Source organism: Cyanistes caeruleus, chromosome 24 (assembly GCF_971803275.1).
Source record: "Cyanistes caeruleus chromosome 24, bCyaCae1.hap1.1, whole genome shotgun sequence".
Taxonomy (NCBI): domain Eukaryota; kingdom Metazoa; phylum Chordata; class Aves; order Passeriformes; family Paridae; genus Cyanistes; species Cyanistes caeruleus.
Window position 1 is genome coordinate 2,346,994 of NC_141724.1, and position 13,885 is coordinate 2,360,878.

At 55.4% G+C, this 13,885-nt stretch overlaps 1 protein-coding gene across 2 annotated transcripts in view; it reads left to right on the plus strand.

Annotated features, from left to right (window-relative positions):
- Nucleotides 1–477: 477 nt before the first annotated feature.
- The window catches only part of RASSF5 (Ras association domain family member 5), a 28,379-nt gene continuing 14,971 nt past the window's right edge, over nucleotides 478–13,885 (plus strand). The window contains exons 1-3 of one of the 2 annotated variants that reach the window (XM_086862265.1): nucleotides 4,146–6,174; nucleotides 7,374–7,453; nucleotides 11,284–11,393. In XM_086862265.1, the coding sequence (XP_086718391.1) occupies nucleotides 6,089–6,174; nucleotides 7,374–7,453; nucleotides 11,284–11,393 (276 nt within the window). In that variant the 5' untranslated portion in view covers nucleotides 4,146–6,088. Of the gene's footprint in view, nucleotides 785–4,145; nucleotides 6,175–7,373; nucleotides 7,454–11,283; nucleotides 11,394–13,885 lie in introns of those variants that run through there. The other variant, XM_086862264.1, reaches the window with a different exon arrangement.

The window sequence follows — 13,885 nt, forward strand, 5'->3', positions numbered from 1 at the left end:
GGGGGTCACAGGGGGTCACAGGGGGTGACAGGGGGTGACAGAGGGTCACAGGGGGTGACAGGGGGTGACAGGGGGGTCACAGGGGGGTCACAGGGGGTCACAGGGGGGTCACAGGGGGTGACAGGGGGGTCACAGGGGGGTGACAGGGGGGTGACAGGGGGTCACAGGGGGTGACCGAACAGCGGGAGAGCTCCCTGGGTCTGGGGTGCCCGGGGGGGTCCCACAAAGCACAGCCAGGGGGATTCCCGGCCAGAGGCGGCTGCGGGGACATTCCCAGGGTGCGGGCGGGGAATGCCAGGGCCAGGAGCGCGTCCACGGGGACACATCGCTGCGGGGGAAGCTGCGGAACAGCCCCGATGCTCGGGGGGGGTCCCCGCGGGGCCGGTCCCGGTGCCACCCCCGCCCCTCCCGCCGTGTCTCCTCCCTCCCGGGCGGTGCGAGGCGCCTGCGCTGCCCCGCTCCAGCCGCTCCCAGCCCATGGCATCGCCGGCCGTGGGGCCGTGCCCCCGGCCGCTGCCGCCCCCCGCTGCCCCTCGCCGCCGGCCGCCGGGCCCCGCCGCGGGCGGCCGCTCTCCGGAGAGCCCCGGCGGGGCCAGGGCTGCGCGGCGGCTGCGGCGGCGAGGGGGAGCCCCGAGGCTGCTGCCCGACGTGCGGAGCATCTTCGCGGTGCCGCGGGAGCCCCCCGAGCCCGGCCGCGGGCACCGCTTCTCCCCGCGGCTGCCGCGCCGGGGCTGGTGCGACCTGTGCGGGGAGGCGGTGCGGGAGCGCGCCCTGCGCTGCGACTGTGAGTGCTGTCCTGCGTCTGTCCCGCGTCCTGCCTGTCCCCTGCTGTCCCCTGCTGTCCCGTCTGTCCCCTGCTGTCCCCTGCCTGTCCCCTGTCTGTCCCCCGTCTGTCCCCTGTCTGTCCCCTGCCTGTCCCCTGCTGTCCCCTGCTGTCCCGTCTGTCCCCTGTCTGTCCCCTGCTGTTCCCTGCCTGTCCCTGTCTGTCCCCTGCTGTCCCCTGCCTGTCCCCTGCGGTCCCCTGTCTGTCCCCTGTCTGTCCCCTACTGTCCCCTGCCTGTCCCTGCCTGTTCCTGTCTGTCCCTGCCTGTCCCCTGCCTGTCCCTGTCTGTCCCCTGCCCGCTCCTCGCTGTCCCCTGCCTGTCCCTGTCTGTCCCCTGCCTGTTCCTGCCTGTCCCTGCTGTCCCCTGCCTGTTCCTGCCTGTCCCCTGCTGTCCCCTGCCTGTCCCCTGCTGTCCCCTGTCTGTCCCCTGCGGTCCCCTGCCTGTCCCCTGCCTGTCCCCTGTCTGTCCCCTGCTGTCCCTGCCTGTCCCCTACTGTCCCCTGCCTGTCCCCTGCTATCCCCTGTCTGTCCCCTGCGGTCCCCTGCCTGTCCCCTGCTGTTCCCTGCCTGTCCCTGTCTGTCCCCTGCTTGTCCCCTGTCTGTCCCCTGCTGTCCCCTGCCTGTCCCCTGCGGTCCCCTGTCTGTCCCCTGCTGTCCCCTGCCTGTCCCCTGCCTGTCCGCTGCCTGTCCGCTGCCTGTCCGCTGCCTGTCCCCTGCTGTCCCCTGCCTGTCCCCTGTCTGTCCCCTGCCTATCCCCTGCCTGTCCCCTGCCTGTCCCCTGCCCGCTCCTCGCTGTCCCGCTCCCCTGCCCTCTCCGCATCCCCGCATCCCTCCCCCTGCCCGGACTCTTCCCCTCCGGACCCTCTCCCTCCCTTTCTCCCCATCTCTGCCCCCCTCAGGAGCGGTTTTGGGGCTCCCCCCGCTTCCCCTGGGGGCTGCGCACCGGGAGGGGCCGGGCCGGGGTCTCTTCATTTTCCGGGCTTGGAAAATGAAGCTTTTCCAGGAAAGAGGAGATGATCGGCTCACGGGCGGGGCTGGCACCAGCGGGGAGCGGGGAGGGTTCGTGTTTGGAAAGATTTCCAGTGCGGGGTAAAGTCCTCCAGAATTTGCAAGTTTGCCTGAAGCTCTGCCCAAAGCCCTGGGGTGAGGGAGCTTGTGGCGGTGGGATGCTCCTCACCCCGGATCCGTCCTGCCCCGCTTCGTGCTCTGCAGGACATCCATCCCTCCCCGCTGGGAAGGGGCACGGAGGGCTCGGGGTGACCCAGCTGGGGCCGTGTCCCCTCGGCTGGGCGAGCTGCGAGCCGGGTCAGGCGCTGTGGGAGAGGAAACGAAGAGTTTTTACCAACCCGCCACTGAAAACTTGGGGATTTGAGCCCTGCTGGCTGTGAAATAACTCCTGCCCAGCTCAGCCCCTCAGGCTGGAGGGGAAACTCTTTTGGGATGCAGCTGCTGGGCTTTGAGGGGTTTGGAAATCCGCTGGGGGGGCTCAGCCGAGCCTCCTGATTTTTGGCAAAGGCTGATGCCGCTCCCCGCAGGTTTGTGCCCCCCTGTACCTGCGAGCCGGGGGTGCGGGGCAGGGAGGCGCTGCCGGGGATGATTCGGGGCTGAGCCGCGGGCTGGGGCTGGGGAAGCGTCGCCGCTCATTTTTGGGGTGTTTGGGAGGGCTGTGCAGCGGCAGCCGCTAATTACCTCCGCGGGGTAATTAGAGCCTGGCTCAGCCAGTTCTGGTCCTTGCGCTTGGCTTTCCTTGGCTTGGGAGGCAATTGAAATGTTTCTGGTGGGGATTTGGGGGCGGGCAGGGCTCGTTTGGGGTGAGGAGGATGAGGAAGGACAGCAGCACCATATGGCCCTGCTGCAGCTCATTAAGGCTTTAGCCCTGACTGCTGTTAATTAAATGTAACCCAGCACGACGTGACACGGGGACCTCGGTGGAACGAGGGGGATGCAAATCCGATTTCTGGGGTGAACCTTTGCTTCCTGATAAATTCCCCCAAAAGCTGCTGAGGGCCGGGCGATTCCCCCGGGCTGGGAATGTGGGAATAAATGTGCTTAAAGAAATACCGAGAAATATTTATTTTAGGAGAAATAAGGTTTATTTGAGGGAAGAAAACTTTGTGGAGGCTCTTTCGCCAGCCCCTGGGAACTGGGCTTTCTCCGAAATGAAAAGGGAAATAGAGTTATTTAAAATCTGTTTCAATATAAGTATGGAAAACATCCTGTCAGATTTTAAATAACTCTATTTCCCTTTTCATTTCGGAGAATTATCCAGAGTGTGGGAGTAATTCTGCCTCAAAAACTCCCCAAACAGCCGGGATGGGAGGGGAGGGACACCCATATCTGCATTCCCTGTCATCCCAATAGCGATTCCCATTAAAAATGCCTGAGAGCTGCAGACGGGGCGTGCTCTCCCCCTTTGGTGAATATTTCTTTTTTTCTCTCTGATGTAGACTTGCTGCTTGTTTGCTTCTGACTTGCAGCCCGAGGATACTCAGGTTTTTTTTGTTTGTGCAGTTCTGGCCTATTTTTATTTAAGCCAGATCTGGTTGTATTTAGTAAAATGGGAAAGTGACATTTATATGTTTATATTTATTTATATATTTATATTTATATATTTATATACTTATATTTATTTTTAAATATCTATACATTTTATATTTATTTATATATTTATATTTATTTATTTATATTTTAGATATTTTATATTTATTTATATATTTATATATTTATATACTTATATTTATTTTTAAATATTTATACATTTTTCATGTTTATTTATATATTTCTATTTATTTATATTTTTAGATATTTTATATTTATCTATATATTTATATTTATCTATAAATATAGATATTTATAGATAAATATAAATAAATATATAAATATAAATATAAAATATATTTTATATTTATATATTTATATTTATTTATATATTTACTTATTATAAATACAATATCAATAAATATAATTATAAACAAGATATAATATAACACAGTAATACTATTATAATAATAGTAATATAATTAGAATAATATATTAATAAATATAACAGCAATATAAATATAACGGCGATATAATATTAATATATTATATAAATATCATTAATATACTAATCAATATACTCTATAAATATGTTTTTATGTATTTATATATTTATTTATTATAATTATTTACTGTTCAGTCTGGAGAAAAGGAAGCTCAGGGGGACTTTCTTTGATTTTAACCCAAGTCCTGCCCATGGCTGCTGCTCCTGGGGCTGATGCAGACGCTGCCTGAGACATGGGAGCCTTTTCCCTGCTTTCATTTGGAATGTTCCAGGCTCTGTGCAGGACAGACATCCAGCATCCTGCTCCCACTGGTGGCAGTGTGAAAGGATGGGGAGGTGGGAGCTCTGGAGCCAATCCCACCGGCATTCCATGAAAATCCTCCTTCCCAGCCTTGCATCTGGGCAGGAGGAGTGCCTGGAGTATCTCCTGTTTAATGCTCTGTGCTGCTGGCACCTCTCCCAGCTGAGTCAGCGGCAAAGTGAAATTCAGAATTCTCCGTGCTGGGCTGTAAATGTGTGTCCTGCTGCTGCTGGGGGACAGCTTTTCCCGGCAGGGATGGGCAGAGATGCTCTGGGGTGTCAGGAAAATTAATCCATGAACACCAGAGGTTTATGTCCAAAAAGGAGACAGAGGAGACCTTTTTCTTTATTCGAATAAAGGGAGAGGCCATGGGGCATTCCCCTGGGGTCTCTCAAATTTTTGGAGGGCGCAGCCTCCTTTTTATCCTGGCCGCTTGTCCCTTCTCCCTTTCCCCATAGGCTGAGGTACTTGAGAGGTACAGGCTTCCCAGAACGCCTGACACCTGGGGTACCTTCCCACCCCCAATGCATAATCCCTTCTTAACTTTTATGGAATTCATAATGTTCTTTCAGTGCCACTTTGATCTTCTACTGGAATCCATCCCATTGTTTCTGTCGTCTCTCACTGATAGCTGCATCTTCTCAACTGACCCACAGCTTGTTTGTAAAGACAAGCTCATCATTCCTCTCAGGGGGGATCTCAGCTGCGGTTTTTGGGGTGTTTAATGCAGCTCCAAAGCTCTCTGAGTGGCCTTGGGGACAGCACAGACACCGGGCTGGGGCAGCTTCGTGCTGGGAACACTTGGGTGGACACCGGCTGGGAACGGCTCTCTGATAACCAAATATTGATATTTGTATTGATAATTGAATATCTGAATATTGGCTGAAGGGTTTCTTTGCTGGAAACCACTGCAGCTGCCCGTGTTTTGCTGCGGGGGAAACCTCAGGGGGTGTCCAGCACCTCTGAGAACGCTGGCACACCTGGAGCCAGCTTTGATGGGCACATCTTGCGGCAGAGCATCATCCCCATGGATGCTCACCCGGAGCAGTGCTGTGCTCTGCCCCTATTTCCTTAAGGAGGCAGCCGGTAAAACCTCATTTCTCATTCTAATTTCTAGAGCAAACCTCAGTTCTAATGGCAGTGCTCCTCAAGATAACGAGTTCTTTACCGAGCCCTGGCCGAGGCTCTGCTGCTCCCTGATTTTTGTGTCTCCCACGCTCAGTCTCTGAGCCGCTGTAAACAATAATCGCTGGCACTTCACAGGACCCACAGCGCTTTGCATTTCTGTCCCATTCAGCTGATCCGGGCAGATTGCTGGAGCTTTTCCTGCTGCCAGGTGGCTGGGATGGGGTTGGGTGGGGTCCGGGGGTGCCTTCCTCCCACTGAGGCTGCCCCAGGCAGGGCATGCAGGGAGGGATGGGGACCAGCCCAGAGCCCTGTGACCTGCCCAGAGCCCTGGGGACCTGCCCAGAGCCCTGTGACCTGCCCAGAGCCCCTGTGACCTGCCCAGAGCCCCTGTGACCTGCCCAGAGCCCCTGTGACCTGCCCAGAGCCCTGGAACCTGCCCAGAGCCCTGGGACCTGCCCAGAGCCCCTGTGACCTGCCCAGAGCCCCGGGGACCTGCCCAGAGCCCTGTGACCAGCCCAGAGCCCTGTGACCAGCCCAGAGCCCTGGGACCTGCCCAGAGCCCTGGGACCTGCCCAGAGCCCTGGGACCTGCCCAGAGCCCTGTGACCTGCCCAGAGCCCCGGGGACCTGCCCAGAGCCCCTGTGACCAGCCCAGAGCCCCGGGACCTGCTCAGAGCCCGGGGACCTGCCCAGAGCCCCGGGACCTGCCCAGAGCCCCTGGACCTGCCCAGAGCCCCTGGACCTGCCCAGAGCCCTGGGACAGACTCCTGGCGAGCCTCAGCCCTCCCAGGGTCATGTTCCCTGCTGCGTTCCACTCCTGTGCCTTGGGAAGGGTTTATGGAGAGAGACACCGGCCGAGGCTCCAGCTCTTGCCTTGCAGGTTGGTTCCCATCCCAGTGAAGCTCAGTGGAGTTTGCTGATGTGGCTGTGGGAGGGAGGGAGGTGCACAGGGCTCTCTGGGTGACTGAGACAGCTCCCCCTCATTGCTCTGGCTGCTCGGGGTGGGGTTTGGACTGGTTAAATTCCATTTTTGTTATTCCCTCTGTTGTGCAGGGTGCTGGATGCTGTTTGTGACAGGGGTCCCGAGCAGAGAGGGCGTGGGGTACAAAGTGACAGATTTCAGGGGCCTTGTTAAGCTGGTGTTTGTGTCTCACCCCATCACTTGACCCCTGGGACAGCTGTAACTGATCCACCATGGAATGGTTTGGGTGGGAAGGATCTCAAAACTCATCTCATCCCACCCCAGCCATGGCAGGGACCCCTTCCCCTGCCCCAGGCTGCTCCAAACCCCGTCCAGCCTGGCCTTGGGCACTTCCAGGGATCCAGGGGCAGCCCCAGCTCCTCTGTGCCAGGGCCTGCCCACCCTCCCAGGGAACAATTCCTTCCCAATATCCCATCTACATCTTTCCTCTTTTAATTTAAAGCCATCCCCCTGGTCTTATCCCTAAAAAGTCACTCTCCCTCTCCTTTAAAACGCCCTGATTTTCATGGATGCTGTGGGAGGCTCTACAAGCCTCTCTGAACTGTGTGCAGAGTTTAAATCAATGTTACAGATACAGTTAATCTCAGTGTATTCCTTTAACCTCTGATTAAACACTGGGGACTTTTTTATCCCTCAAACTTTAAAAGACTGCGGGGAAAAGCAGCAAAGAGAGAAGAGAGGATGCCGGGAAGAGACCTCCCAGCACACGGCCGAGTCCTGCGCTTTCTCTCTCTAATCTCTTCCGTTGGGTTATTTTATCTTATCAAGCAAAAAGCCCCAGAAATAGAAAGTTTTCCATGGCTTACAGGAGATGCACGAGCCCTGAGCTGCGCTCCCTCCTCAGTAAAATAAATAAATAAGCCCGTCAGATGGCAGCAGGTTGTAAATGGACAATGTCAGTGCTTTATCTCCATGGGGGAAAAGGCCTCTGGTGGGAGCAGACACCACTTGCTCCAGTGCCTGCTGTATCCCAGAGCATTTGGGGTTGGAACGTGCCTGGAGAGCTCCTGGCCTCCTCTCCCGAGGATGACGGACGGGAAGGAGGGAGCAGCCGCTTGTTTTGGGCTTGTAACCAAGAGAATCCGTAAAATCTTCAGGCATTTCCCCAAATCCCAGCCCTGGTCGGTGGGACGGCGCCCGCCGAGGAGGCCCAGCAGGGAGGTGTTGCTGCTCAGAGGTAGGTGCTGCTGGGGCTGGGGGATCTTGGCTGGGTTTGCAGATTTTCTGCTGCTCTTTGGGGTGCAGCCTTTGTCTTGGCCCGGCCGTGGGGATCCTGCCTGCCAGCACAGCTGGGCACAGCTGGCTTCAGCTTCTCCTCTCCGGCAGGAGCACGGGGCATCGGTGCTGTCCCACCTGCAGCTCCAAAGGAAAATCGGGTTTTTGTTACCCCCGTGGCTCCAGAACATCTGGGCAGCAGCTGGGGCTGTGCTGCAGTGCCACAGGGACCTCTGTCAGCGAGGGCTGACAGCCCCTGGGGCTCCCCAGTGTTTGCAAACAACGATCCCAAACCATCTGCTTTAGACCCAAAACCGCCAAGACCGGAGGGCAGTGATGGAGCAGCAGGGCTGGGCTGGATCAGTGCCCTGGGGGGGTTGCAGAAGGACTGAGACCCTTCCCTTGGCTTGTTCTGTGGGTGCCACAGGTCCTGCCCCAGCCCTTCTGAGCCCTTCAGAACCCTCTGAGCCCTTCAGAACCCTCTGAGCCCTTCAGAGCCTCCCACTGTCCTGGAGCCACAGGGCCACATCCTGCTGCCAGCCCTGAGGTCACCCCAGTGACGCCAGGAGCACCTCAAGCAGCACAGCTTGCAAAAGCCAACCTCAGGATGGAGGTGTGTGAGCCCCTGGAGGATTCCAGAGTTTGGATGGAGGAAATCTCTGTTTTGCCACCTTGTCCCAGCTCTCAGACACCTGTGGAGCCTCCTCCTCCTCCTGGCCCCATTTCCACGGGGGTCAGGTGGGGTTGGAAGATGCTCTGGGAGGGTCTGTGGTATCCTGAGTGTGGGAATGGGAGGATTGGGGTGGGCAGAATGACTGGAGAAACTCTTCCCTGGGAGGGTGGGGAGGCCCTGGCACAGAGCAGCTGTGGCTGCCCCATCCCTGCAAGGCCAGGTTGGGATAGGTGAAGGTGTCCCTGCCCTTGGCAGAGGAGCTTTAAGGTCCCTTCCAGCCCAAACCATTCTGCAGTCCTGTGTTTAGGCACTGAGATGGGCATTTATATGGGACTGATTTACTCATTTTATCCCCCTGAGAGACTTTGTCTGTGGGGAAAGGGAAATTCCCTTCAGCCACCAGAGTTTTTCACAGTATCACGACCTTTCTCTCTCTTTTTTTATTTTTATAAGAAACTCCATTTCCAAGTGTTCCATTGTTTGACAGGAATGGAAATTATCTTAAAGCCTAAGTGGAGGCATCCTGCTCCTCTTGGCAAACTGGTCACGTGGCTGCTTCCCAAAGCTGTGCAGGCTTTCTAAAATTAGTGTTGCCCAGCAGATCCCCAGTGATTAGCTCTGTTAATAGGTGATGGTGACTAAGGGGGTGTCACACTTTAATCCCACACAGAAATGCCACAATGGGCCTGATCCGCAGGAAGTGCTTGGGAATTGACGTTTCTGTGGTCCAAATTACCCCTGTCAGGCTTTGCTCTGCGTGCTGGAGCTGCCCAAATGTGAAAATCTGGGCCCCTGTGGGCAGAGGGGACATTGTGGTGGTGGTGGCAGGTGCTCAGGTGAAGCCACAGCTGGAGCATTCTCCAGCTGGCAGCTCCAGCAAAGACTTGGCCAATGTCCCCCATTTCCAGTTGCTGGAAAGGTCATGCATTAAATTACTGTGTAACTGCAGCTTATCTCTAATTAAAAATTTAAAAAAAGCAAAAAAAAAAAGCCAAATCTCCCTGCTTTTCCCCCCAGGCTTACTTGAGACAACTGACTTGGAATAGGGGAATGACAGACAGCTCAGGCCAGATAAATGTTAAATGATAAATGATTTCCCTGTTTCCCCTGGAGATTGATGTTTCCCCTCCCAGCACTGGTTCTGCTCCTCTCATTCATTCTCAGGCACTGGAGAATTCACCAGAGCTGAGCAGAATCCAGTCTGCAGAGCAAACATGGGATATTCCTTTGCTTTCCTACAAGCCCCAGACATTCAAACCAAGAACCCAAATGCTAAAGAAATAAAAAAGAAAAGGAAGAAAAAGGAAAAAGAAAGAAATGTGTGTGTAAAACACAAGTTCAGTGGCTCTTAGCAAGGTGATGGGGCTGGTGCAGGGACAGGCACTCACATCCCTCTGTGGACTGAGCTCTCTTGCCTCACTTTTAGGATATAATTTTTATTTTCCCAGGTTGGTGACCGCTCTGGAATTTTGGGCAGTGTAAAAAGCAAATCTAATGGTGTTTGTACAGCAGTTAAAAATTAAAAGGCTCAGGTGGGCCTTAAAGCGGAAGGAGGTCGTTCCCTGCAGTTTGGAGGAGCTGGGACTTTGAGGGAGGGGGATGAAGGAGTGATGGCCACGAGTGTGGGATCCCTGGAGCTGGCTGTGCCCCTCTGCACACCCCTGTGCCTGAAGGGGTTAAACCTGGTCTGTGCAGAGCCACCTGTGCATGGACGGGTTCATGTTGGACACGGGGGCAGCATCCAGAGAAAACAGCTCCAGAAATGCCCTGCTGCAGCTGGGGACAGGAGGTGACAGCCCCTGCTGGGCTGGGATGTGTCCCTGCCCTGGCCAGGCGTGGATTTGGGGCTGCTGGTGGCAGATCCCCGCCCCTGTCACCAGAGCTGGCCCTCAGAGCTGTCATCCTTAGCCTTGGCTCAGAGAAGCTGTGGCTGCCCCATCCCTGGAAGTGTCCAAGGCCAGGTCAGACAGCTGCAGCACCCTGGGATGGTGGAACTGGATGATCCTTGATGTCCCTTCTAACCCAAACCCCTCTGTGATAATTAGTGACCTTAAATCGTTTGCTGTGTGTCCGGCACAGAGATATTTCCTGGTGGTGGGAGGTGAAGGATCCTTTCCCCACCCTTGCCAAGCTTTTGCTGCAGGTGACACCTCCCAGGAGCAGAGCTGGCGTGGGGTACCCCATGCTGTGGTGGGATTTGAGGATTTTTCCATCCTTTATGTATCAGTGAGGCTGCAGGAATGTGGCTTGTGCTGCTCCACTGCACCCAGGAGCCGAGGTTTCCCTGAAGAGAGGGTGAGGGAGAAATTTTTACCCTGGATGAGGCGTTCTGGGGCTTCTCCTCACCTGCAGGAGTGTGCCTGGATGGGGACAGGTGTGTGAGCAGGGACAGGTGTGTTAGAACAGCCAGGTGTGTGAGCAGGGACAGGTGTGTTAGAAGGGACAGGTGTGTGAGCAGGGACAGGTGTGTTAGAATAGCCAGGTGTGTGAGCAGGGACAGGTGTGTTAGAACAGCCAGGTGTGTGAGCAGGGACAGGTGTGTTAGAAGGGACAGGTGTGTTAGAAGGGACAGGTGTGTGAACAGGGACAGGTGTGTTAGAAGGGACAGGTGTGTTAGAACAGCCAGGTGTGTGAGCAGGGACAGGTGTGTGAGCAGGGACAGGTGTGTGAGCAGGGACAGGTGTGTGAGCAGGGACAGGTGTGTTAGAACAGCCAGGTGTGTGAGCAGGGACAGGTGTGTGAGAAGGGACAGGTGTGTTAGAAGGGACAGGTGTGTTAGAACAGCCAGGTGTGTGAGCAGGGACAGGTGTGTTAGAACAGCCAGGTGTGTTAGAAGGGACAGGTGTGTTAGAATAGCCAGGTGTGTGAGCAGGGACAGGTGTGTGAGCAGGGACAGGTGTGTGAGCAGGGACAGGTGTGTTAGAAGGGACAGGTGTGTGAGCAGGGACAGGTGTGTTAGAACAGCCAGGTGTGTGAGCAGGGACAGGTGTGTTAGAACAGCCAGGTGTGTGAACAGGGACGTGTTCCAGCTCTGGCAGTGCTGGAATCCCTCTGGCTGCCATCCCCAGTGTCCCCAGCAGCTCAGGGCTGCCTGACGCTGTCCCTTTCTGTCCCTGCAGACTGCAGGTACACGTGCCACCAGGAGTGCCGCAGCCTCATCCAGCTGGATTGTCGCCGCTGGCAGAGCCAGGTGTCCCCGGAGAGCAGCCTCCTGTCACCCTGCAGCCAGGTACGCCCGGGGGGGTCCCAGGGGAGGGGGCACAGCCCTGAGTGTCCTGCAGAGAGCTCAGCTCCTCTCCCCAGGGCTTTGCAGGGAGCGAGGGCTGCGAGTGTCACCGTGCCCTGCCCGGCTGGGTTGGTCCTGTGGGATGGAGGTTGGGGATGTGGGCACGGCCCTCCCTTGCTGTAAAGGGACGTGTGACGCTCTGTCGTGTTTCAAACACCGCTGTCACCTCCAGCAGAGCGGGGACATCGACCCCCACCCCAATCCCAGCGCCTGCAAGGGAGGCTCGGTGCTGGGAGGGAATTGTCCCAGCACAGCGCCTGGCAGTCAACTGGCATTTGGAAATTGGCATTTCTGTGGTCCAAATTACCCATTTCAGGCCTTTGCCTCGCGTGCTGGAGCCCCCCAAATGTGAAAATCTGTCCCCACATGGGCAGAGGGGACGCTGTGGTGGTGCTGGGACTGCACAGGGCACCAGCATGGGTTTGCAGGGAGCGCTGGCTGCCAGCCTTGCTGTGAGGGTTCCAGCAGTCCCGGGGGATCGAGACTCCTCAGTCTGTGCTGGGATGTGCAGTAATCCCAGGATTACTCCGGAAGGCTCAGCTTTGCATTAATCCCTGCCGGGGTCCTGCCGTGTCTGGGGCTCCTGCGTGGGTGGCACGGGGAGGCTCTCGGCACACCGGGTGAGATGTGAGCGCTCCAGGCGTGGCTGGGAGACCTGCCTGCAGTGGCTTTGGCTGGGATGGAGCCTTTTCAGGCTCTGGGTGCTTTTTGGAAACGTTTGGAACTGCGGATGGAGCGTTTTCAGGCTCCGGGTGCTTTTTGGAAACGTTTAGAACAGCTCTGCAGGGAAGTCCCCGTGCCTCGAAGTGTTCAGAAAATGAGTGGATGTGGCACTTCATGGTCTGGCTTAGTGGGTGTGGTGGGATCCAAGGTCTTTTCCAGCCCTGCTGACTCCGTGGTTCTGTGTTTTCTCCCTGTTTGTATCCCCCTGTGTGCGTTACCTTGCTGTGCTCGTGCAGAACTGGAGATGGGAACATTTTGAGCTTTTCCAAAATCAAACTCAGAGTTTCTGTGTGGTGTGTGGGGTTTGGATTCCATCCGTCCTTTGCTGGGCAGCTGCTGCTCGGAATAAAATGACCAGGAGGGATCTGAAGTGGGATTGATCTTCCTAAATCATGCGTTACTAAAGGGCTCAGAGAGGGTTCTTCAGGTGTTTGTAGAAAGGTGTGAAGCCAAATTTGTGTGTGGTTACACCTCCTCTGGATGTCACTGGGCTTCCCCCAGCAATGCTGGGCTCTTGGAGAAGAGAAAGCTCTTTGAGAAAGGCTCGTTTCATCCTCAGGGCCATCACCCCAGCCTGGGTTATTGATGGGCCTAATAACAAACAGGGAGCCTGAGCTTCGTGGCCATCCATCACCCTGCCACGGCCCTGGTGTCACCCTGGGGAGGGGGAGGCATCCTGTGCCAGGGAAACAAAAGTGTCTCTCCAATTCCAGCAGCAGCCAGAAATCCATCAGCCCTTCCCAAAGGCCCGGCTGGGGATTGCACCTCGGAATCCCCAAAGCCCTGGCTGGGTTCCTGTGGCCTTGCTGGGGGTGTGGGAGATGATTTGAGGGCTAATGAGGGTAAATCGCTGCAGTAAAGCTCCGTTATTCCTTGTGGATAATGGATAATCAGGGAAAAATCCGTGCCAGGTTTGCTTGATCCGAGCCCCCAGCCACGTTCCTGGGGGGTTTCTGTTGGTCAGGCAGGTTTTGCTGCTGGAAAGGAGGAGGATGGAGGGAAAATAATGTTAATATTCCAACAGGAGACTAACAGGATGCCTGAATACACTGACAGGAGGGGAAGAGGCCTGAAAAACACACAAAAAATTAATAGCTGGCATAATTGGAAGTCATTAAATCATATTATCAAAATTAAGCAAAGTGGAAGCACCAGAGAAATAACTATTTTAATATCACCTATTTAAGGACTGTTACCATGTCATACCAGGCATTAATAATTTGGGCTTTGATCCAGTTAAGTATTCAGGAGTGTTTTACATTTGGGTCCCAGCTCAGCCTCCCGGGGTGACACCCAGAATCTGCTGAAGCTGCCAAAAGCCTCCAGTGGTGTCGGTCCCTGGGTTTGGCAGGGCTGGTTGTGTGCTCAGAACCTGGGAAGTGGTGCAGGCCACGGGGGGCAGCGGGGTTTTGGGGTGCAGGTACCCATCACACGGAGCTGCTGCTGCTGAACAAAGCAGAGTTATTTGGGTTTTCTGGCTCTGTTGTGTTTTTTTACGGTGCTGATGTCCCAGGGTGGACCGTAAGGAATAAATGAGGGATTCTTGGAGAATCCCATGGAACATCCAGAAGCTGCACCCTGCTTCCACTGGGAAACTTTTGGGCTGAGGCTCCACAGAAGACCCCAGTGCTGATGCTCCCAGCCCTCACTTTCTGCTGGTGTTGCACATGCTCAATTTAAGCCTCTTTCTCCTCTAAATTTATCCCTGTGGA